Source organism: Pan paniscus, chromosome 23 (assembly GCF_029289425.2).
Source record: "Pan paniscus chromosome 23, NHGRI_mPanPan1-v2.0_pri, whole genome shotgun sequence".
Taxonomy (NCBI): domain Eukaryota; kingdom Metazoa; phylum Chordata; class Mammalia; order Primates; family Hominidae; genus Pan; species Pan paniscus.
The window spans coordinates 30,395,349-30,416,135 of NC_085927.1; the positions used below are offsets into that span (position 1 = coordinate 30,395,349).

The window sequence follows — 20,787 nt, forward strand, 5'->3', positions numbered from 1 at the left end:
GGCGGGCGCCTGTAGTCCCAGCTACTCCAGAGGCTGAGGCAGGAGAATGGCGTGAACCCGGTAGGCGGAGCTTGCGGTGAGCCGAGATCAGGCCACTGGAATCCAGCCTGGGCGACAGAGGGAGACTCCATCTCAAAAAAAAAAAAAAAAAAAAAAAGAGTCTGGCTCTGTTGCTCAGGCTGGAGTGCAGTGGCGCGATCTCGGCGCATCACAATCCCTTCCCCGCCCGCCCCCGGGTTCAAGTGATTCTCCTGTCTCAGCCGCCGGAGTAGCTGGGACTACAGGCGCGTGCCACCATGTCTGACTAAATTTGTATTTTTACTAGAGACGGGGTTTCACTATGTTGGCCAGGCTGGTCTCCAACTCCTGATCTCGTGATCCGTCTGCCCCGACCTCCCAAAGTGCTAGGATTATAGGCATAAGCCGCCACGCCCGGCCTCTTTTTTTTCTTTTTCTTTTTTTTATCTGGAGACTGAGTTTTGCACTTGTGGCCCAGGCTGGAGTGCAATGGTGCGATCTCAGCTCACTGCAATCTCCACCTCAGCAGGAGAGCAGGAATCTTCAGTGATCCACGGGCAGATCTGCCGCCATTGTGGGCACCTGTTCCTCCCGCGACCTTTGTGCCCGCCTCTCTCCTTCCAGTACCTATTGCATGACCCCCCACGTCCGCCTCCCGCCATTGCCAGCAAGTGCCTCGCGCGGGTACCTGGCTGCGCTTATTAATCCGTTAAGCTCGCTCTGTCTCGGGCGCCATGATGTGCTCACGCGCCCGCTCCCTCAGGTTTAAAAGGCGCGTTGCCCGGCAACAGAAGAAACTGCTGGCTTAGCCTTTGGCCGAGTTGGCGGCTGGACGAGGACGCTCAGAGCCCAGCTCTCGAGAGTTCAAGCAACCGACGGTTCCCCACTGCTCCCAGGAGCGGTTACCTGGGCACTCTGTGCCCCTCCTTCCTGTTCGGGCCCAGGCCGAGGACCTGCCAGTAGGGCTCAGTTGCCTGGAGCCCGTTCAGCCCATCCCCCAGTTCACTTTGCTTGTGGGATCTCCCCGTTGCTCCTGCCCGTGGACTGAGTGGCAGGCCATCCTACAAGCACCCGGACACTTGACATCAGTGGTGTCAAGACAACTCTAAGAAGGTTTTCCGTGATCCTGCAAGCCCTGCGTTCCTTCCTGGGATCCTGCCTTCAATTTGATTGCACAGGCACCACAGCAAACCAGTGCTGTGTGCTCCGAGTTCCAGGGCGTCCTCCAGCTCAGCCACTGCACTGAGAACATGGACTCTCTGTGGGGCCCAGGAGCCGGGAGTCACCCCTTTGGGGTCCACAACACCCGGCTGTCCCCAGACTTGTGTCCAGGGAAGATAGTGTTGAGGGCCCTCAAGGAGAGCGGGGCAGGGATGCCTGAGCAGGACAAGGACCCTAGAGTCCAAGAGAATCCTGGTGATCAGAGAAGGGTCCCCGAGGTCACCGGGGATGCATGGTCTGCATTTCGGCCCCTGCGGGACAATGGAGGCCTCTCTCCCTTTGTGCCCAGGCCCGGGCCTCTGCAGACAGACCTCCATGCCCAGAGGTCAGAAATCAGATATAAGCAGACATCCCAGACCTCCTGGACGAGCTCCTGCACCAACCGAAATGCCATCTCCAGCTCCTACAGCTCCACGGGAGGCTTGCCGGGGCTAAAGCGGAGGAGGGGGCCAGCCTCATCCCACTGCCAGCTGACCCTCAGTTCCTCAAAGACAGTGAGTGAGGACAGGCCTCAGGCTGTCTCTTCAGGTCACACCCAGTGTGAAAAGGTGGCAGATATAGCACCAGGGCAGACACTCGCCCTCAGGAATGACTCCTCCAGATCCGAGGCCTCTAGGCCCAGTACACGCAAGTTTCCCCTGCTGCCACGCAGGCGAGGGGAGCCTTTGATGCTGCCACCTCCCGTAGAGCTGGGGTACCGGGTCACTGCTGAAGACCTGGACCGGGAGAAGGAGGCGGCCTTCCAGCGCATCAACAGTGCACTGCAGGTTGAGGACAAGGCCATCTCGGACTGCAGACCCTCACGGCCTTCCCACACTTTGTCCTCACTTGCAACAGGGGCTTCTGGTCTGCCTGCCGTTTCTAAAGCACCCAGTATGGATGCACAGCAGGAGACACACAAGTCCCAAGACTGCCTGGGCCTACTGGCCCCCTTAGCATCTGCTGCAGAGGTCCCCTCTACAGCTCCCATGTCTGGGAAGAAGCACAGACCACCAGGCCCCCTGTTCTCCTCCTCAGATCCCCTTCCTGCCACCTCTTCCCATTCCCAGGACTCAGCCCAGGTCACCTCACTGATTCCTGCCCCCTTCCCAGCTGCAAGCATGGATGCGGGCATGAGAAGAACAAGGCCTGGCACTTCTGCTCCTGCAGCTGCCGCAGCAGCCCCTCCCCCCTCCACATTGAACCGCACATTGGGGTCACTATTGGAGTGGATGGAGGCCCTTCACATTTCTGGGCCTCAGCCACAGCTGCAGCAGGTGCCCAGAGGTCAGAACCAGAGATCCCAGACCTCCTGGACCAGCTCGTGCCCCAAACGAAATGCCATCTCGAGCTCCTGCAGCTCTACGGGAGGCCTCCCGGGACGAAAGCGGAAGAGGGGCCAGCCTCATCCCACTGCCAGCTGACCCTCAGTTCCTCAAACACAGTGAGTGAGGACGGACCTCAGGCTGTCTCTTCGGGTCACACCCAGTGTGAAAAGACGGCAGATACAGCACCAGGGCAGACACTCGGCCCCAGGGGTGGCTCCCCCAGATCCCAGTCCTCTAGGCCCCATAGACACAAGTTTCCCCTGCTGCCACGCAGGCGAGGGGAGCCTTTGATGCTGCCACCTCCCTTAGAGCTGGGGTACTGGGTCACTGCTGAAGACCTGGACCGGGAGAAGGAGGCGGCATTCCAGCGCATCAACAGTGCACTGCAGGTTGAGGACAAGGCCATCTCGGACTGCAGACCCTCACGGCCTTCCCACACTTTGTCCTCACTTGCAACAGGGGCTTCTGGTCTGCCTGCCGTTTCTAAAGCACCCAGTATGGATGCACAGCAGGGGAGACACAAGTCCTAAGACTGCCTGGGCCTAGTGGATCCCCCAGCATCTGCTGCACAGGTCTGTAGTCCCAGCTACTCGGGAGGCTGAGGCAGGAGAACGGCATAAACCCGGGAGGCAGAGCTTGCAGTGAGCTGAGATCGCGCCACTGCACTCCAGCCTGGGTGACAGAGCGAGACTCCGTCTCAAAAAAAAAAAAAAGAAAAGAAAAAAAAAGTTCTTGTGACATTTCTGTATGAAATCAGCCTTCACTACATGGATAGGACCAGCACGCTTCCGTGGCACGACTCTGCAATCTTACTACATTTTTTTTTATTTTGTATTTTATTTATTCCTTTTGAGACAGTCTCACTCTATCACCCAGGCTGAAGTGCAGCCGAGATCTCGGCTCACTGCAACCTCCACCTCCTGGGTTCAAGCAATTCTCCTGTCTCAGCCTCCCAAGTAGCTGAGACTACAGGCACACGTCAAAAGGCCCAGCTAATTTTTGTATTTTTAGTAGAGATGGAGTTTAGCCATATTGGTCAGGCTGGTCTCGAACTCCTGACCTCAGGTGATTGACCTGTCTTAGCCTCCCGAAATGCTAGGATTACAGGTGTAAGTTTATTTATTTATTTAAGATGGAATCTTGCTCTGTGTTTATTAATTTATTTATATGAGATGGAGTCTTGCTCCATCGCCCAGGCTAGAGTGCAGTGGTGCAGTCTCGGCTCACTGCAACCTCTGACTTCCAGTTTCAAGCGATTCTCCTGCCTCAGTGTCCCAAGTAGCTGGGATTACAGGTGCCTGCCACCACAGCTGGCTAATTTTTGTATTTTTAGTAGAGACAGTGTTTCACCGTCTTGGCCAGGCTGGTCTCAGGCTCCTGACCTCATGAACCACCTGTCTCAGCCTCCCAAAGTGTTGGGATTACAGGCCTAAGGCACCATGTTCGGCCATATTTATTTATTTAATTATTTAGAGACAAAGTCTTGCTCTGTCACCCAGGCTGGAGTGCAGTGGCGCCATCTCAGCTCACTGCAGCCGCTGCCTCCAAGGTTTAAGCGATTCTCATGCCTCAGCCTCCTGAGTAACTGGGACTACAGGTACTCACCACCACGCAGGGATTTTTTTTTCTATTTTTTTGTAGAGACACGGTTTCACCATGTTGGCCAGGCTGGTCTCGAACTCCTGAGCTTAGGTGATCTGACAGCTTCGTCCTCTCAAAGTACTGAGATTACAGGCATGAGCCACTGAGCCCGGCCTGTCACTACATTTAAGTGATGCCATGGCTCATGCCTGTAATCCTAGCACTTTGGGAGGCCAAGGCAGGTGGATCACCTGAGGTCAGGAGTTCAACACGAGCCTGGCCAACATGGGGAAACCCCGTCTCTAGTAAAAACACAAAAATTAGTCAGGCGTGGTGGTACAAGCCTGTAGGCCCAGCTACTTGGAAGGCTGAGGCAGGAGAATCACTTTAACCGGGAGGCAGAGGTTGCAGTGAGCCAATATCATGCCACTGCACTCCAGCTTGGGTGACAGAGTGAGACACCATCTCAAAAAAAAAAAAAAAAAAGGAAAGAAAAACATATGATGCCGGGGCATCTCGGCCTCAATACCTGCGTGAGCACAGTCATGTCCAGGCCAGGGCTGCTGGTCGAGGTCTGGCCCCATCTCTTCCAGCAGAAAGGGAGTAAGCTTGCAGGGAGGCTGGGGGACAAGATCCCAGGATCTCAGCCTCTGCTCATGGATCAGCTCTGAGACCCCGAGTGAGCTGGGGGTGCTCTGTGCGCATTGGTTTCCCCAGCTGTCAAGTAAAGGGATTGGATGAGGAAGTCTTGTCAAGGTGGAATGATCTCAGATTTGGGGCAGCAGTGAATGATCCCGCTCCCTGGGCCATGCCAGTGGCCCGGCCTCGGCTGAACACAGCCCCAACACTCTGGAATGGGGATGAGGGGGCAGTCAGCTCTTGCTCCTAGTAAGAGAGATGCAACAGGGCTCTGTGGCTGAGCTGGGTGCCTTGCCTCACACCTGTAATCCCAACCTTTGAGAGGCCGAGGCAGGAGGATTGCTTGAGGCCGGGAATTTTGAGAATAGCCTGGACAACATAGCCAGACCCCATGTCTACAAAATAATAAGAAAACACACAGCTATAGTCCAAGCTACTTGGCAGGCTGAGGCAGGAAGGTCCCTTGGGTCCGGGAATTGGAGGCTGCATTGAGCTATAATCGCACCACTGCACTCCAGCTTGGGTGACAAAGTGAGACCCTGTCTCTAAAAGAAAAAAAATTGGCCTGTGAGCATGGGTTTGATTTTCAAACAGGACCCGGAGGGTAGGGACAGACAGTGCTGTCACCCTTAGGTGCTGAACACTCAGAAACGGGCCAGCGGCAGCCCTTCCCTCACCTGCAGACACCAGATTGGGCAGAACAGCACGTGGCACTTGCAGCTCTTGCAGTGAGGGCAGAACCCAGTGTCAACCCTTCTGCCTGTGGGAGGGGCTGCTGAGGCCTGCGGAGAGGCCAGGGTGGAGGCTCGTCCCCTTGTCCAGCCCTTGGCGTGGTCTCCACCAGGTCCCCAGCCCACCAGTGCAGGGCGCCCTTGAGCCTGCTGCTGCCACAGGCCCTGTCTCTACCCAGGACGTCCCCACACCCTCGCAGTGTCAGGGAAATGATCATGGTGGCGGTGACACTCCGCAGGCAGGGCTGCTGAGAGAAGCTGAGAAGGGTCACACTGCAGGCAGGGGCCCGTGTGACAAGCCCCTCTCACCCCGAGAGAGCTGACCAGGCAGCTCACGAGCAGAGCCACATCCCAGGAGTCCGAGAAAGGTCCTGGCTGGGCTCAGCCACCTCATTGGCCACGGGCAGCCTTTGTCGTGTGAGCCTTGCTCTCCTGGGGAGGCTCAGGCTGATGTGGGCATTGCTGAGGGTAACCTGTGGCCCAGTGGATATGGCCGGGTCTCCTCAAGCTGCATTCATTCAAGTAGGACCCAGGGTGCATGCCCATCTCCAGCCCAGGGCAGCTCCCCTGTAAGCTGGGTGAGCTACTGAAGCCAAGGCGGGAGGTAGCTGACAACATCCACGGCCCATGCAGAGCTGGTGGAAAGGCTGGACTCAGCAGCAACACCAAATCCCGGACCAGGCAGAAACCACCCAAGACTGAGGGGCTCGTGCCAGAGCGGTGGCCACAGGTAAGAACCCGGGCCCAGGCTGTGTGTGGCGGGAATCCTCCATGTCCCAGTGCTTAGCGTAGCAAAGGAAGACCAGCCAGGTCACCCTGGTGGCCATCTGTCCCTGTCCCACCTGCAGAGTCAGACAGCCTCTCCCCAGTGGGGATCATCTCTCTCTGCCAAAGCAGCAGCGGTCCCTGCCCCAACCAGACTACCCCACTCAGTGGAGTTACGGATGCTGCTCCAGCATCCTAACACTGCCCAGCTGGTGCCTACCTGTGCTCACCCACACCCCCCAGGCCGGCCTTCCCTGCAGCCTGGGCTTGGCCACCTTGGCCTGATTGAGCACTGAGGCCTCCTGGGCACCCAGCCCCATCACTGCACCTGCTGCTTCCAGCCCCACCCCACCGGCTCAGGGGTTCTTCCCAGCGGTGCTGATCATGAAATCAACATGCATGCAAGTCGTCTCAGGAAACTTTTTAATGAAAGTGTCGGCCATGATGGTGTGTAGGTGGCTGAGCTCAGATTGCAGCTGCTAAGACACCAGCCACTTACCAAGAGAAAGCCAGGCTGCTTCAAACCCAGGGCCCGAGGCAAAAAAGCATCACTTCTGGTCGGGGAGTCTGGAAGCCATGCCTTGTGGGAGGTCACACTGGCATCTAGGCCTTCGCCTGCATTGCAGAAGGAGAGCCAGGTCCCCCTCCTGGAGAACGCTGCGTTCCCCAGCCCCACACCGGCTTTGCCACCACACAGGCTTTTGAGGCAGGAGGCGGGTAAGACGTAGCTGTAGACCCAAAGCAACCACCAGCCCTGGGACCCTGCGGGAGAGGAGCACTTTTAGAACATGGAAAAGTGTGGTCATCCCATCATTAGACAGCACACATCCTACATAAATAAAAAGTCGTATGGGGAAGGAGGTTGGGGAGGGAATAAAAAATTGGCACAGACATTGATAGACTGGTTTCCAGTTTCAAGGTAACAGATGCACATCATGAGACCAGAGGAGGCAGAGACAAGGCTGGATTTGGCTTTTCTAAGCAACATGTGTTCCTGTGCAGGGCTGAATGGTCACTGAGACAGAGATGGAAGCCAGGACAGGGGAGCCCACCGGGCCCAGATAGGTACAGAGAGCAGAGGCTCCTGTTCTGTCCTCACCACCCAAGAGGGTGACACTGCTTGTAAATGGTGGCTGTGCTCTCCCAGCAAGAAAAAAGCACAACTAAATCCACACTGCACAAAGACGCAGACAGAAAGCCTTCAAGTGGCTCTGTTTTCTGCTCCCTGCCTCATCAGGTCCACAAGCAGAGAGGAGTGTCAGGTGCATGGCCCCGCTGTCAGGCTCCCCAGTGAGCTGCGGGCTCAGCAGGAGCTGCCCACTGACACACAGGGGACACCCACTCCTGCCACCTTGGGAGCGGTTGCCAGACAGAGGCGTACTGGGTGCTGGTGTCATCCAGGGACCGCACACACTTCCTTAAATGTGATCCTGCTTCCCTCTGGGCAGCTGCATCCTCTCCTCCTGCAGGACCGTCTGGAAACTTGGCTCTCAGTTTGCTCTCCCTTCTCTCCTCTGCCTGCCCCAAGCCCCTCTTTCTAAAAAAGTGATGCCATGTTCATGGGATTATTTCTTGAAAATACTTGGCGGCCTCCATGCTTCTGTTTTCTTTGAGCCAGGTAGTCAGGAGGGTTTACAAAGAATGCCTGGGCTCCCCCGCAGGTGCCGGCAGATGGGGTAGCGAATGGTCCTGTGCCTCCACCTGCTCCGGGAGGGAGTCTCCCATCTCTAGGCCTGGCCCCTTCCTAACCCTCCACGTATCCTGTTCTCCAGAGACTTCAGAACCCACTCCTGAGAACAGCGGAGCCAGGCGCTTAGAGGAAGACCAAATGCTGCCAGGACACGGACTGTCCAGGGATTACATTCCAGCATCTTATTAGGTATCTGGATCTGTTGAGGAAAAAATTAGAAACTATGTATAAAACTTAAAAATATTGAAGCATCCAAAGGTTATTTAGGATGAAAGTTTTAAAACAAGTCATCAGCAAGCTGCTACCACCAAGTGGAGACTTATACAAAAGTTGAGCGAGTCCACTGAGCTGAGAGGACAGAAATGAAGTCACCTGTGCTGGGGCAGGGGCAGGGACACTGGGGGCAGGGAGTGTGTGGGCAGAGAAGCCAGAGAAGTCCAGGCCTGTGGAAGCCAAACAGGAGAGCGTGGGCCGGAAGGGCGGTCAGGATCGGGGGACGAGGTCGCTCTCCCTGGAGAACGAACCCTAAAGTGCGTAGCCTGGGATTCCCTCCCTGAGGGTCCTGTCCCCCGACATTTCACGGGCCTTCTGAGCTGCCTTCCAAGGAGGACTAACACGGAAACAAAAGACCCATTTCTGCACAAAAATCCTGGAAAGAAAAAGAAGAAAGCCAAGAATGGAGTCAAAACGCTACCCAGTACTGACTAAGCCTCTCAAACCCTGTTCTAAGTGGAGCGTGGTTTCTAAGTCAGGGAAATGGAAGAGGCCCCACCCACACAGGGACAGGGCCACGGCCCCCACAGGATGAAGCAGCAGCGTTTATTCAAGATACAACAGTGAGGGAATCCGGTCACGTTCCCTTCTCCCCAGAGAGGGCGCATCTTGACAAGTGATCGAGTAGAAATCTTTTAAACTCTAAGTTAAGTTCATAAAAACCACTGGTTTCACCCTGTCTCCCAGGGCCAGGCCTGGCCTCTGAGATGCACTGGCTTGGGGCGCCCTCAGGTGGCTGCATGGAAAAAACCACAGTCTGAGGCCAGCCTGGGGCTTTCAGACCTGGGCGGGATCTGCCCAGGCCACCTGTCCTTCTGCTTTGGGCCGCTGTCTCTTGGCAGATGGCCTGACACCTGGGGGTGGTCCAAGGATGCCTCAGAAAATCTTGATTCCCACTCTACAGATGGCCTGATTAGCCAGAGGTTTCCAGGCCGTCTGTCCGCCTCCAGGAGATGGACTGGGACCTTTAGACATTGGTTTAGACAACAGGATGCTCTGTCCCTTGCTGTCCGGGGCAGGGATGGCCTCCAGCTGCAAGAAGTACAGCAGCACCTCGACCTGCCCTCGCGGAGTGGGGAAGAGGAGAGTGGCTCAGAGCGGGGCTCACAGCTGCTGGTGGGGAGGTCTTTGGGGCCCAAGCCCCCAAGTCCACCTCAGGTGCTAGAAACCCCTGCTGGTGTCATGAACCCCTTACAGTGAGACGGGGGTGGGGTGGGGTCCTGACAAGGCATGACTTGTTGGGTGGGGGGTGGTTATTTATTTTAGAGATGCACAGGGCCTTGCTCTGTCCCCCAGGCTGGAGTACAGTGGCTCCATCATGGATCACTGCAGCCTCTAACTCCTGGGCTCAAGCAATCCTCCTGTGTCAGCCTCCCAGATACCTAGGATTACAGATGTGTGCCACAATGCCTGCCTAATTTTTCTTTGTATTTTTTCTAGAGATGGGGTTTGCTACATTGCCCAGACTGGTCTCAAACACCTGGGTTCAGTTGTCCTGCCTCGGCCTCCCAAAGTGCTGGGATTACAGGCATGAGCCACCACACCCGAACACTTGGGGTGGTTTTAAGCCCCCAGCAAGGTGCACCAGCAGGACCAGGAGGTGGCCTAGGCTCCCCCTATCATTCCCATCCATGCAAACCTATGCAAGTCCCTGTCTCTGAATCTCAGCCACCACCACATACAATGCAATTTGGAAGATGGGCAGGACTGGGGGTGGGGCAGGCAGAGGCCACCTCTGTCAGGCTGGGGTTGCATGGGCTGGAGCCTGTCTTCCCACACCTGGGACATGACCTCCAAGGACCAGCTGTCAGTCATGGCGATGGGCTGGCCGGGGTTGGCAGGGAGCTTGCTCTCCTTCTCGGAGGGCCAGAGTAGCATGGGGCCAAAGACAGTGGCAAGGTTGTGCAGGGACATCTTATTGACTGCCTCCTTCTCTGCCACCCTGTAGAGGACCAAAGCAGAGGGTGCTGTTTCAACGCCACCACCAGGAGAGAGGCAGAGGGGCTGTGCCGTGCTAGAGTCCTCACGGAGAGAGTGACCTCGACCCTGGCTATGAGCCAACGCGCCCGGCCTCTCACTCTTCTTTATTCAGCATAATTTATTCTGACGTATCTTCAGTGTAGGTATTCTCTTTTTATTCTCCTATTCCTGTTAAACCCATTGGGCTGAATGCTGTTTATTTCTAGAATGTCTACACCTGTTTTTCTGCAAGGTCATTTTTTTTTTTCTCGTTTGCTGTTCGTCACATATACTTTCAAGCTCATCGGTTCCCTCCATGAGTACAGGTAAGTGGAGGAGCCTCATGGTCTGCCTCAGGTCTTTGAGATGTTGAGTCTCTGGATCTGGTCCTGCTGCGGGCCTTTTCTGTCCTTGCTCATGGGGCATTGTTTCTGTGAATGTGTGGTTACTTTTGACTGCATTACTCATTGTCCTGGAAAAATGACTTTGTGGGAATTTTTCAGACCTAGGATAAAGATGCTTCCTCCAAACTAGGTTTACGCTTCCTTCTGCCAGGTACCTCAGGGCGCTGTCAGCCTAAAGCTAATTTAAACTAAATCCATTAACTGTGAGGTTTTGGAATCTTCTCACTGGTGTGAATTTGGGCCATAAGTCCTGTGAGGGCTGTCCTATGATCACTGCTCTGTGGGGTGGGGACCAGCCTTAGAGTTCTCATTGGAAGCCCGGGGTGGCTGGATGGGGGCAGATGTTTTCAGGGCAAGAGCGGCTTGGCTCGCCTCTCTGGTTTCTGCCTCCCCAGATGGTGTCTGGCGGCTCCTCACTGTCTTGTCAGCCCCTGGATGCCTTTAAGAAAACATCCTTTTATTTTGTCAGCATTTTTGGTACTTCTCAGTGGGAGGGCTGGTCCAAGTATTTGGCTTATCATAGTTTTACAAAAAGTTGGTTTCTATGAAATCTTAAGTCACCTCTTTTTTAAAAATGTACCTTTTAGTCCGGGCATGGTGGCTCACTCCTGTAATCCCAGCACTTTGGGAAGCCGGGGCAGGCAGATCACTTGAGGCCAGGAATTTGAGACCAGCCTGGACAACATGGTGAAACCCCGTCTCTACTAAAAATACAAAAATTAGCCGGGTGTAGGGCCAGGCGCAGTGCCTCACGCCTGTAATCCCAGCACTTTGGGAGGCCAAAGCAGGTGGATCACCTCAGGTTGGGAGTTCGAGACCAGCCTGACCAACATGGAGAAACCCCGTCTCTACTAAAAATACAAAATTAGCTGGGCGTGGTGGCGCATGCTTGTAATCCCAGCTGCTCATGAGGCTGAGACAGGAGAATCACTTGAACCCGGGAGGTGGAGGTTGCGGTGAGCCAAGATCATTCGATTCCCCTGCCTCAGCCTCCCAAGTAGCTGGGACTACAGGCAAGCACCACCATACCCGGCTAACTTTTTTTTGGTATTTTTAGTAGAGACAGGATTTTACCATCTTGGCCAAGCTGGTCTTGAACTCCTGACCTCGTGATCCACCCGCCTCGGCCTCCCAAAGTGCTGGATTACAGGCATGAGCTACCGCGCCCAGACTAAAAGCACGCCCGGCCGTCTACTACTTCTTAAAGGGTGAGAGGCGGGAGGATCGCTTGAGCCCTGAAGTTTGCGGCTGCAGTTGGCTTTGATCGTACCACTGCACTCCAGCCAGGGTGACAGCAGGACCCTGACTCTAAAAAAAGAAAAAGAAAAAAAAGCATATACTATTAATACTTCCTCCTTACTATAATATTTACCGTGGCCTTTATCAGACTAGAGAGTGCTTTTATCTCTCCCTTTTGTAAGAAAGAGCTTTTAGAATTATCAATAGATGGTCAGGTGAGGTGGCTCAGGCCTGTAATCCCAGCACTTTGGGAGGCCGAGGTGGGTGGATCACGAGGTCAGGAGTTCAAAACCAGCTTGGCCAAGATGGTGAAACCCTGTCTCTACTAAAAATACAAAAAAATTAGCTGGGTGTGGTGGCGAGTGCCTGTAATGCCAGCTACTCCGGAGGCTGGGGCAGAGAATTGCTTGAACCCAGTAGACGGAGGTTGCAGTGAGCCAAGATTGTGCCACTGCACTCCAGCCTGGGCAACAGAGTGAGACTCTGTCTCAGAAAAAAAAAAAAATTATTAATAGATGGTGACCCTCATCTTCATGTTTTCTACATCTATTGAAGTGCGCCACTGAGATCGTGGAGTTCTTCCCTGTTTGTCCATATGGTGAACAACACTGATTTTCTGATGTTGAACAATCCCTGGAATAAACTCTGCTTGGTTTCCATGGATTTCTGTTTCCCTTTAGATTTTGTTAGTAATTTATTTTGGATTTTTGCATCCAAGTTCATAATTGTAACTGGACAAATAAAGGCAGATTTTAAAAGGACAAGTTGGGAGGCTAAGGCGGAAGGATCACTTGAGCCTGGGAGATTGAAGCTGCAGCTAGCCTCGATTGCTCCACTGTACTCCAGCCTGGTGACAGCAGGACCTGCCTCTAAAATAATAATACTTAAAAGGACGAGTTTACCTACAGTCTCACCAAGCAATGAAAGAGCTTATCTTCTTCCTGTTTCCTTTACGGATCTTGCTCATGTATTTTATCTTAGTTACTTTAGCATAAATGCTAAATCAAATTCTTTTTCATTAGACATCATCATAGCTCTAGGCATACCACATAATACCCAAGCACATTTTAATCATTAAAATTGTTTCCTTTTTTTGTGGCTACTGTAACCACTTCAGCGAACCATTTAGTGTGTAGTGGGTTTAAATTATTTTTTCTCCTTCCTGGGATAAATTTCCCAGGAGAGGGATAATTGGGTCAAAAGCTACGAACATATTTATGGGTTCTTTTCCACAAGAGATCGATCAGTCTGCAAGTGCCATCTGCAGTGTGGGGGAACCAATCTTCAACTTGCCTGCATTTGGTATTAGTATTTCATTAACCTTTCATTGATCCAATTACGGCTCTTTGACACAGTTTTCATCAGTGATGGACTAAGTGTGATCCGGCCTGACCCGCCTCCGGCCGGCGTGAGAAGAGGCATGTGTCGGGCTACGCTCGGGCTTCCCCTGCCGCCCATTGTGATCCAGCCCACTAGGCGCTCCCTGCCGCCCATTGTGACGCCTGCCAGCCGCAGGCTGGGTCCCCGAGGCGGGCGGCATTTAGGCTCGGTCTCCACAGCCATGGCCGCGACGCAGGAGCTGCTGCTGCAGTTGCAGAAGGATAACCGAGATGGTCGCCAGCGGAAGCAGGAGCTAGAGAAGCTGATGCGCGGGCTCGAGGCCGAGAGCGAGAGCCTCAACCAGCGCCTGCAGGACCTGAGCGAGCGGGAGCGAAGGTGCGCGGGGAACGCCGCTCTACCTGGCGGGCGCGCGAGGGTCGGTCCCGCAGGCAGCGCCGCGAGGTGCTTCGCAGAGTACCAGGCTGATCCGCCCGGGCCCGCATCTCTGCTCTAGGCCCTTGGGAACGGGTGATCCACCCAGCGGACCCAGGTGGGGGACTCGGCCAGGACTTCCCAGTCCTCAATCATGAGCCTGCGGCTGGTCCTTCCTGGCGACTGCGGGATCCTGAGCGACCCAGTCCGCCTTGTAGCGCCAACCTCAGTTTCCCTCTGCAGGCTGCTGCGGAGGCGAAGCCAGGCAGCGCTGCCTCTGCAAGGGGAGGTGCGCGAGGCGGCGCGGGAGCGCGCGCAGCGGGTGCGCAGAAGACTGGAGGAGGCGGAGCGCCACAAGGAGGACTTGGTGAGGAAGAGTCCTGGAATGGGGCTGGACCCAGGGTGGGGTGGGGCAGGGCGGGCGGAAGGGGGCGGGATCCGGGGGTGGGGTGAGGTAGGACCGGCGGAGAGGCCGGCACCGCCCCAGGACCCTGTCCGCAGGAGCAGCACAGCAGGCAGCTGCAGGAGCAGTGGGAGGAGCTGTCGAGTCAGGTACGTGCAGGAGATGGGAGGGCCTGTCTCTTGGTTCCTCTCGGAAGTCCTGCCCTTGCCCTCGCTCTCATTGCCTCCCCGTCCCTGTCTCCCCCGACACCCGTTCCTCCAGAAGGCCGGTAAACCCCGCCCTTACGAGCCCCGCCCCTAGCTCTTCTACTACGGAGGGGAACTGCAGAGCCAGAAGAGCACGGAGCAGCAACTCGCAGCCCAATTGGTGACGCTGCAGGTGCTTGAGCGGGACCCTGAGGTCTTTAGTAGGGGCGGAGCAGCAGCGTGAGCGGGGCTGTGACCACCTGGGGGTGTGGCTTAAGGCAGGCCCTGAAGGCGTGGGCGGGGCGGGGATGTGGGCGGGGCATAATCGCCCGGGGGCGGGGCCCTGAGGGCTAGATACGGGCGGAGCGCGGAGGGGGCGGGGCCATGACCAGCTGGGGCGTTGCTTACGACTGGTCCTGAGGACGTGGGCGGGGTCATGATCGCCTGGGGGCGGGTACTGAGGGCCGGGGGCGGGGCCCGGAGGCGCAGCGGGTTGCCGGCCTGCGGACCTCCTGACATTCCCTGGGTCCTTCTCAAGAATGAACTGGAGCTGGCGGAGACCAAATGCGCCTTGCAGGAGGAGAAGCTGCAGCAGGTGAGGGCAGAAGCGGGTTCTGTTGGAGGAGGGTAGGCTTTCGAGTGTGGATGGGGAAGGGCCTGTCGCCCCGCCGCCGCCGAGTCTAACCTGGGTGTCCACACCCAGGGCGCGCTGCAGACAGCGGAGGCCTGGGCCATATTCCAGGAGCAGACCGTAGTCCTGCAGGTGCGGCCCCACTCAGACGCCAAGGTGCCTCCCGCCTCTCCTCCCCCAGACCTGGGGCGGTAAGTCTCCCAACCCACCGCCAGGACGCCTCCCCGAGGCCTCAGTCCGCACTCTCACCCGCTCCAGGAGGTGCAGGTGAAGGTGATGGAGGCTGCGGAGGAGCTGGACGCCTGGCAGAGTGGCCGGGAACTGTAAGGGAGTTGGGCTTGCGGGCGCGGCGGGGCACTGTGGGGCCGGGCCGGGCTCCCACCTGCATGTCTGTCCCCGCAGGTGTGACGGGCAGCTTCGCAGAGTGCAGTACAGCACCGAGTCGCTCATGGAGGAGATGGCCAGGGCGGACCGAGTGAGCGCCTGCGCGGGTCCGGGCGGGGTGGGCTGGAGCGGGACACCCCTCCCCATCCCCCCCGCGGTACCGCCTCCCCCTCCTCCTGGAAACCGGGCCGGCGCCGCGGGCGCGGAGGTAGCTGGATGCGGCCCTCTCTCCCCGCAGGAGATGCGGCTGTTCGGCGGTCCTCGCGCGCTGGCCATCAGGTGAGCAGGGCGGTGGGCGCGGCCGCGGTCCCCCACGTGCCCGCCCGAGCCGCCGCCCACCTGCCCGCCTTTCGCCCTGCAGGCGCTGCTGACGCTGCCGCTCCTCTTCCTGGGGCTGTCGCTGCTCTGGACGGTGCTGTTGGACCCCGGCGCCGTCTCCGCGTGGCTCTGGAGCCTCACCTCGGAGACGACGCTGCGCCGCCTGCGCTACACGCTGTCCCCGCTGCTGGAGCTGCGCGCTAACGGGCTGCTGCCAACCTAAGTGCAGCGCCCCGCGCCTGGCTCCAGGTGGACTCCAGGGCACCTGGCTTTATTTCTGGTGCACTCCTCTCCTGAGAGTGTAGACCAAGGTCGCCTAATAAACTCCTCAAGGGATGAAGCTCGTGGGTTCGTCGTCTGTCTCCCATGTCATGTAGGAGCTTGACTGGCTTTTCAGCCTCCAAAGATTCCTTCCTTTCTTACAGCTCATGGATTTAGATCCACTCCCCAGTATTGTAAACAGCATTTTTAGTTTTTCAGGATACATAATTTGCCATATTGTCAGAAACTTGTACATAGCATTTGACACTTTTTTCTTTGCCAATTTGACAAGCTGCCTTTTTCAAGTATTGTGATTTGAAATTATTTCTACTATATTTGAATTTATTTCTACCATTTGTAACATGTTGATCCTGATTTTTCAATGCTCCCCTTTCCTTCTGTTTGATTATTTGGGAAGTCACACTCTGTATTCTGGTATTCTTACTACTTGAGCTCAGCTCATTGCTGTCATCTTCCCCTAAACCGCCTTAAAGCATCTTAGGTCTTTTCCCTCTGATCACATGTGCTACTTTTTTTTTTTTTTTCTTTTGAGACGGAGTCTTGCTCTGCGCCCAGGCTGGAGTGCAGTGGCATGATCTCAGCTCACTGCAAGCTCTGCCTCCCGGGTTCCAGCGATTCTCCTGCCTCAGCCTCCCAAGTAGCTGGGACTTCAGGCGCCCGCCATCATGCCCGTTTAATTTTTTGTATTTTTAGTAGAGACAGAGTTTCACTGTGTTAGCCAGGATGGTCTCGATCTCCTGACCTCGTGATCCGCCCACCTTGGCCTCCCCAAAGTGCTGGGATTACAGGCATGAGCCACCGTGCCTGGCCAACATTTTCTCCAGATATCTTACCGAGTCCTAATTTCCACTGTGGACAGAGAATACACTCTGCGTGATTTTAATTCTATCTCATTTACTGAGACTTGTTTTGTGGCCCAGCACAAAGCTTGTAATGAACATTGAGAACAAAGTGTATTGTTGCTGCTGACAGAGTGATTTTTTTTTTTGAGACGGAGTCTCGCTCTGTCGCCAGGCTGGAGTACAGTGGTGTGCAATCTCGGCTCACTCCAACCTCCACCTCCTGGGTTCAAGTGATTGTCCTGCCTCAGCCTCCCGAGTAGCTGGGACTACAGATGCATGCCACCATGCCCAGCTAATTTTTGTATTTTTAGCAGAGACAGGGTTTCACTGTGTTGGCCAGGATGGTCTTGATCTCTTGACATTGTGATCCGCCTGGCTTGGCCTCCCAAAGTGCTGGGATTACAGGCATGAGCCACCGTGTCAGGCCGACAGAGTGTGTTCTAAATACCCAGCAGGTCAAGGTGAGTGACAGGCTTGTTCAGGGCTCCTGTGTTTACTTTCTTGTTGGTAGCGCCGTCAGTTGCTTATTGTGAAATGCCCCTTCATAAACACCCATACACATTTTGATTATGGATGGCCAGTCTTTTTTCCATCTGTTATTTTCATCTTAGATCTGTCTTCATATGTAAAGTGCTTTGGTTATAATCAGCACATAACTGGGTCTCACTTCTTCAATTCATGTTTATAATCCCTGACTTTTAAATTGGGCTGGTAAGTCTATTATGTTTCTCCTTTTCTGCCTTCTTTTGGATTAGTATCTTTTAAAACTCCTTTTATACGCTGACTCATATTTTTTATTAAGACAGTCTCACTCTGTCATCCAGTGTGGAGTGCAATGGTGTGATCTTGGCTCACTGCAACCTCCACCTCCCGGGCTCAAGCGATCCACCTCAGCTTCCTGAGTAGCTGGGACTACGGGCTTGTGCCACCATGCCCGGATAATTGTTGTATTTTTTGTAGAGATGGGGTCTTGCCATGTTGCTCAGGCTGTTTTCAAACTGCTGGACTCCAGCAATCCACCCACCTCAGCCTCTGAAAGTGCTGGGATTACACATGTGAGCCACTGTGCCCAGCCTATATTTTTATTTGTACTGCTCAGGACTCAACTGTGCTTCCTAAAGCTGAATATTTGTTTTTTTCAACTATGGAAATCCCATTAGAAATTGACTGGGGCCGGGCACGGTGGCTCCAATCTCAGCACTTTGGGACGCCGAGGCGAGCAGATCACCTGAAGCCAGGAGTTCAAGATCAGCCTGGCCAACATGACGAAACCCCTTCTCTTCTAAAAGTACAAAAATTAATTAGCTGGGTGTGGTGGTGTGCAGCTGAAATCCCAGCTACTTAGGAGGCTGAGGTAGAATTGCTTGAACCTGGGAGACAGGTTGCAGTGAGCAGAGATCACGCCACTGCACTCCAGCCCGGGCGACAGAGTGAGACTCCGTCTAAAAAAAAAAAGAAAAAGTTGACTGGAGCTTTTCATTCAACTTTTTTTTTTGACCCTGTTACCCAGGCTGGAGTGCAGTGGTACCATCATAGCTCACTGGAGTCTTGCTCTTTGGCTCCAGTGATCCTATCTTTCTTACCCTCCTGAGTAGCTGGGACTACAGGCATGCACCACCATGTGGCTAATTTTAAATTTTTTTGTAGAGACAGGGTCTTCCCATGTTGCTTATGCTGGTGTTGAACTCCTGGACTCAAGCAATCCTCCCGCTTTGGCCTGCTGAAGTGCTGGGATTAGGAGCCACCCCGTTGGCTTTCCTTTCCTTCGGTCATTTCACTGTTCTGATCACTGATTTTCTCTTCTTACCTGCTGCTGTTTAGCTGATCTTTTGGAGTTTCTCTTTTGTTTCAGGTCTTTATTCCTATCTGCTTCAGATGCAGGGCCTCGGTGGGTGGGAGTAGATGCTTGCTGGGTCTAGTCACACAAAGATTTTGGAGTTCCAGAGCACAGCACTTGAAAACAAGCAAGAAGGAAAGACTAGAGCAGTGGGAAGATGCTGCGGAGAGCCACAGACAGGCCCCCACAGCAGCCCTGAGGGAGACAGTTTTGGAGCGGGCAGACAGCAGTCAGGACAAACACAATGTGTGTTTTGGTGCACCTATGCCGTGGTGAGATTGTGGGAATCTCATGTTTGTTAAGCCACAACCCGTACTCCTGGGCCCCAGCCTATGAGTGCAGCCAACACTGGGCCCCCCTCTCTAGGGGCAAATCCAGGAACTGCCCTTTGGCTGAAGGTGGACTTAGGACTTGACACAAAACCTCACAGATTCCAACACAGCACTATTTTGGGTTTTTATTTTGTTGATGTTGGTTAAATCTTATCTCTTTTTTTATACACAATACTTCATGTACCTATGAAATAAAACAGGTAGGGAATATGTCCAGTGCAAACAGAGGACTCACACCTGTGCATAGACAGCACCATCCACTGATTGTCGCTGCAGTCCATGGCGTTACCAAGGCTGCGCCACCCACGTGCTGCCCCAGGAGGCGCTACCAGGTTCTTTGGGCCACAGGCCTCTCCTCCACTGCATGTGGCGGCAGGGCGGGGAGGTCGCAGGGCTCCATGATTGTGGGACAGCTTCGAGGGCACATGGGGCAGAGGCCCTCGAAGGTCCCCTCCTCAGTAGGGGATGTCATTCTGATAGTACTGGATCATGTCGTAGGTCCGGCTCCTGAAAGGCCAAGGAAGAGTGAAGAGAGATTCGAGGAGCCAGCAGGGTCTGGGGTCCCTCCCCGCAGGGAGCCCTACCTGTCCAATCAGCCCCTTATGGCTGCGCAGCACCTGAAGGTACAAATGTTCCAGGCGTGCCCTCCCCCACCCAGTGACCACATCTCCTGCTCCAACCCAGGGACTCCGAGGCCACCTCATGCTCCTCAGCCAAACCGCTTCCATCCGTGGGAGCCACTGCTCTGCCCCATGGGCCTCGGGCCCCTTGGCTCGTCCTGGCCAGATGCCTCCAAGGGATCTGTACGCTCTCCTCGCACCTCTGGAGAGCCCCTTCTGGCCCTGCCCCAGCCCCTCTTGAGGTCCTGGCCGCCTGGTTTCTCTGCTTCCTATCAGCAAGAGCTCCTTCCGTGCCCAGCCTCCACAGTGCCCTTGTTAGGGTGCCGGACCCGGGCGCCACCTGGGGGCAGGTCTCAGCTTCCTCTCACGCTCCTCTGGCAGTTCCCCATGCAGATGGCTACACCTGGGCCCCTCCTGCTAGTCTGGATGTGGTCTGTCCCATGGCACAGCCTTGGGCTCCCACATGCCCCTCAGGGCCTTACCAACCCCACATGTTTAAGTGCTGCCCCCTTCGGGGATGGCTCACTTGCTGGGATCGCCATCCTCCCTTTGTTCAGGCCGGACCCCTCAAAGCCACCTCTGACTCCCACAGCAGGGAGCCTGTCAGCCCGGTGCTCTGCCTTCAGACCCTGGGCCAGCCCTCCCCAGGGCCCCCTGCATCCATCTCCTCCCACCACAGTAGTGACCAGCAGCCCGGCCTGCACCTCCAGTCACTGCCCACGAAGCAGCCCCAGGCAGGCGCAGGGAAGGAGTGGGGTCTGACTCCTCAGCCCTCCTGGGAGGAGGGAGGCCTGACACCAAACTCATTTCTAATACTCCTGGCCTTGTGTCCCTACTGCTCCTTCGGCCTCACGAGCCCTGCCCAGGTGGGCCCGGCCTCTGCCAAGTCTTCCCCTCGGCACACCACAGCCCCCTAAACCAGCACCCCACTGCTCCTCAAGAGTTCCTGTCAAGGCTTGGGTCTTCATGAGAGGGGCGGCTTGGGGACAGCAGAATCCTCATCGCCTGGTGCAGGCAAGGCCCTGCAGGTGCCCAGTGGCCACCAAGGCAGTGGGAGAAGGCAGGGGGGCGGTGCACTCACCTGTTGCTGAGGAAGCAGCTCTGGATGACCTTCATGATGAAATTTGCAGCCTCGCGCTCAGTCATGTTGGGGCTAAACCTGTGCCTGGAGGAGAGGCTGTGTCAGGGCTGCCATGGGCAGGGCCGTGCTGGCTCCCTGGCCCAGTGGGAGGAGGGTCTTCCATGGGGACGGACTTCAGCTGAGAGCCACGCCCTGGAAATGTACCTTTGGGGTCCACATGTTGGAAGATGGGGTGCTGTGAAGGCCACGCCTGGCCTATCATGGGCCCTGTCCCCTTCCCAGCATCACCTGAG

At 55.5% G+C, this 20,787-nt stretch overlaps 6 protein-coding genes across 12 annotated transcripts in view; 4 read left to right on the plus strand and 2 right to left on the minus strand.

Annotated features, from left to right (window-relative positions):
• Window positions 1-1,114, minus strand: part of LOC129393005 (inactive glutathione hydrolase 2-like) — a 66,353-nt gene extending 65,239 nt beyond the window's left edge. The window contains exon 1 of the mRNA XM_055105823.2: window positions 707-1,114. The gene's annotated coding sequence lies outside the window, so the exon portion shown is untranslated. The remainder of the gene's footprint in view (window positions 1-706) is intronic.
• On the plus strand, window positions 793-6,357 carry LOC117977474 (putative POM121-like protein 1). Of its 2 annotated transcripts, none has more exons than XM_055105822.2 (2): window positions 793-2,662; window positions 3,006-5,840. In XM_055105822.2, the coding sequence occupies exon 1, from the start codon at window positions 1,269-1,271 to the stop codon at window positions 2,640-2,642; it is 1,374 nt and encodes a 457-aa protein (XP_054961797.2). In that variant the 5' UTR covers window positions 793-1,268; the 3' UTR covers window positions 2,643-2,662; window positions 3,006-5,840. The 2 variants fall into 2 exon arrangements, 1 of the variants encoding a protein (XP_054961797.2); XR_008622620.2 differs by adding an exon at window positions 6,024-6,357 and having other exon boundaries at window positions 812-3,118.
• Window positions 6,358-6,675: 318 nt separating this feature from the next.
• On the plus strand, window positions 6,676-15,723 carry LOC117977517 (transmembrane protein 191B-like). Its single transcript, XM_055106034.2, has 9 exons — window positions 6,676-8,151; window positions 13,121-13,543; window positions 13,823-13,946; window positions 14,081-14,131; window positions 14,283-14,360; window positions 14,706-14,762; window positions 14,871-14,989; window positions 15,201-15,453; window positions 15,544-15,723. Exons 2-9 carry the CDS (start codon window positions 13,248-13,250, stop codon window positions 15,721-15,723), a joined length of 1,158 nt encoding a protein of 385 aa, XP_054962009.2. The 5' UTR covers window positions 6,676-8,151; window positions 13,121-13,247.
• LOC134730112 (uncharacterized) lies at window positions 9,692-10,322 on the plus strand. The gene is given in 1 exon segment (XM_063603230.1): window positions 9,692-10,322. A coding segment is annotated over 1 exon segment (567 nt). The 5' UTR covers window positions 9,692-9,755.
• On the plus strand, window positions 12,420-13,161 carry LOC129395131 (transmembrane protein 191A). Its single transcript, XM_055105828.2, has one exon. The coding sequence runs from the start codon at window positions 12,423-12,425 to the stop codon at window positions 12,903-12,905; it is 483 nt and encodes a 160-aa protein (XP_054961803.1). The 5' UTR covers window positions 12,420-12,422; the 3' UTR covers window positions 12,906-13,161.
• Window positions 15,724-18,892: 3,169 nt separating the features above from the next.
• PI4KA (phosphatidylinositol 4-kinase alpha) overlaps window positions 18,893-20,787 on the minus strand; it is a 151,023-nt gene continuing 149,128 nt past the window's right edge. For all 6 annotated transcript variants that reach the window (XM_034948745.4, XM_034948743.4, XM_034948744.3 and 3 more), the window contains 2 exons: window positions 20,495-20,578; window positions 18,893-19,300 (listed from right to left, as the gene is read on the minus strand). In XM_034948745.4, the coding sequence (XP_034804636.2) occupies window positions 19,249-19,300; window positions 20,495-20,578 (136 nt within the window). In that variant the 3' untranslated portion in view covers window positions 18,893-19,248. The remainder of the gene's footprint in view (window positions 19,301-20,494; window positions 20,579-20,787) is intronic.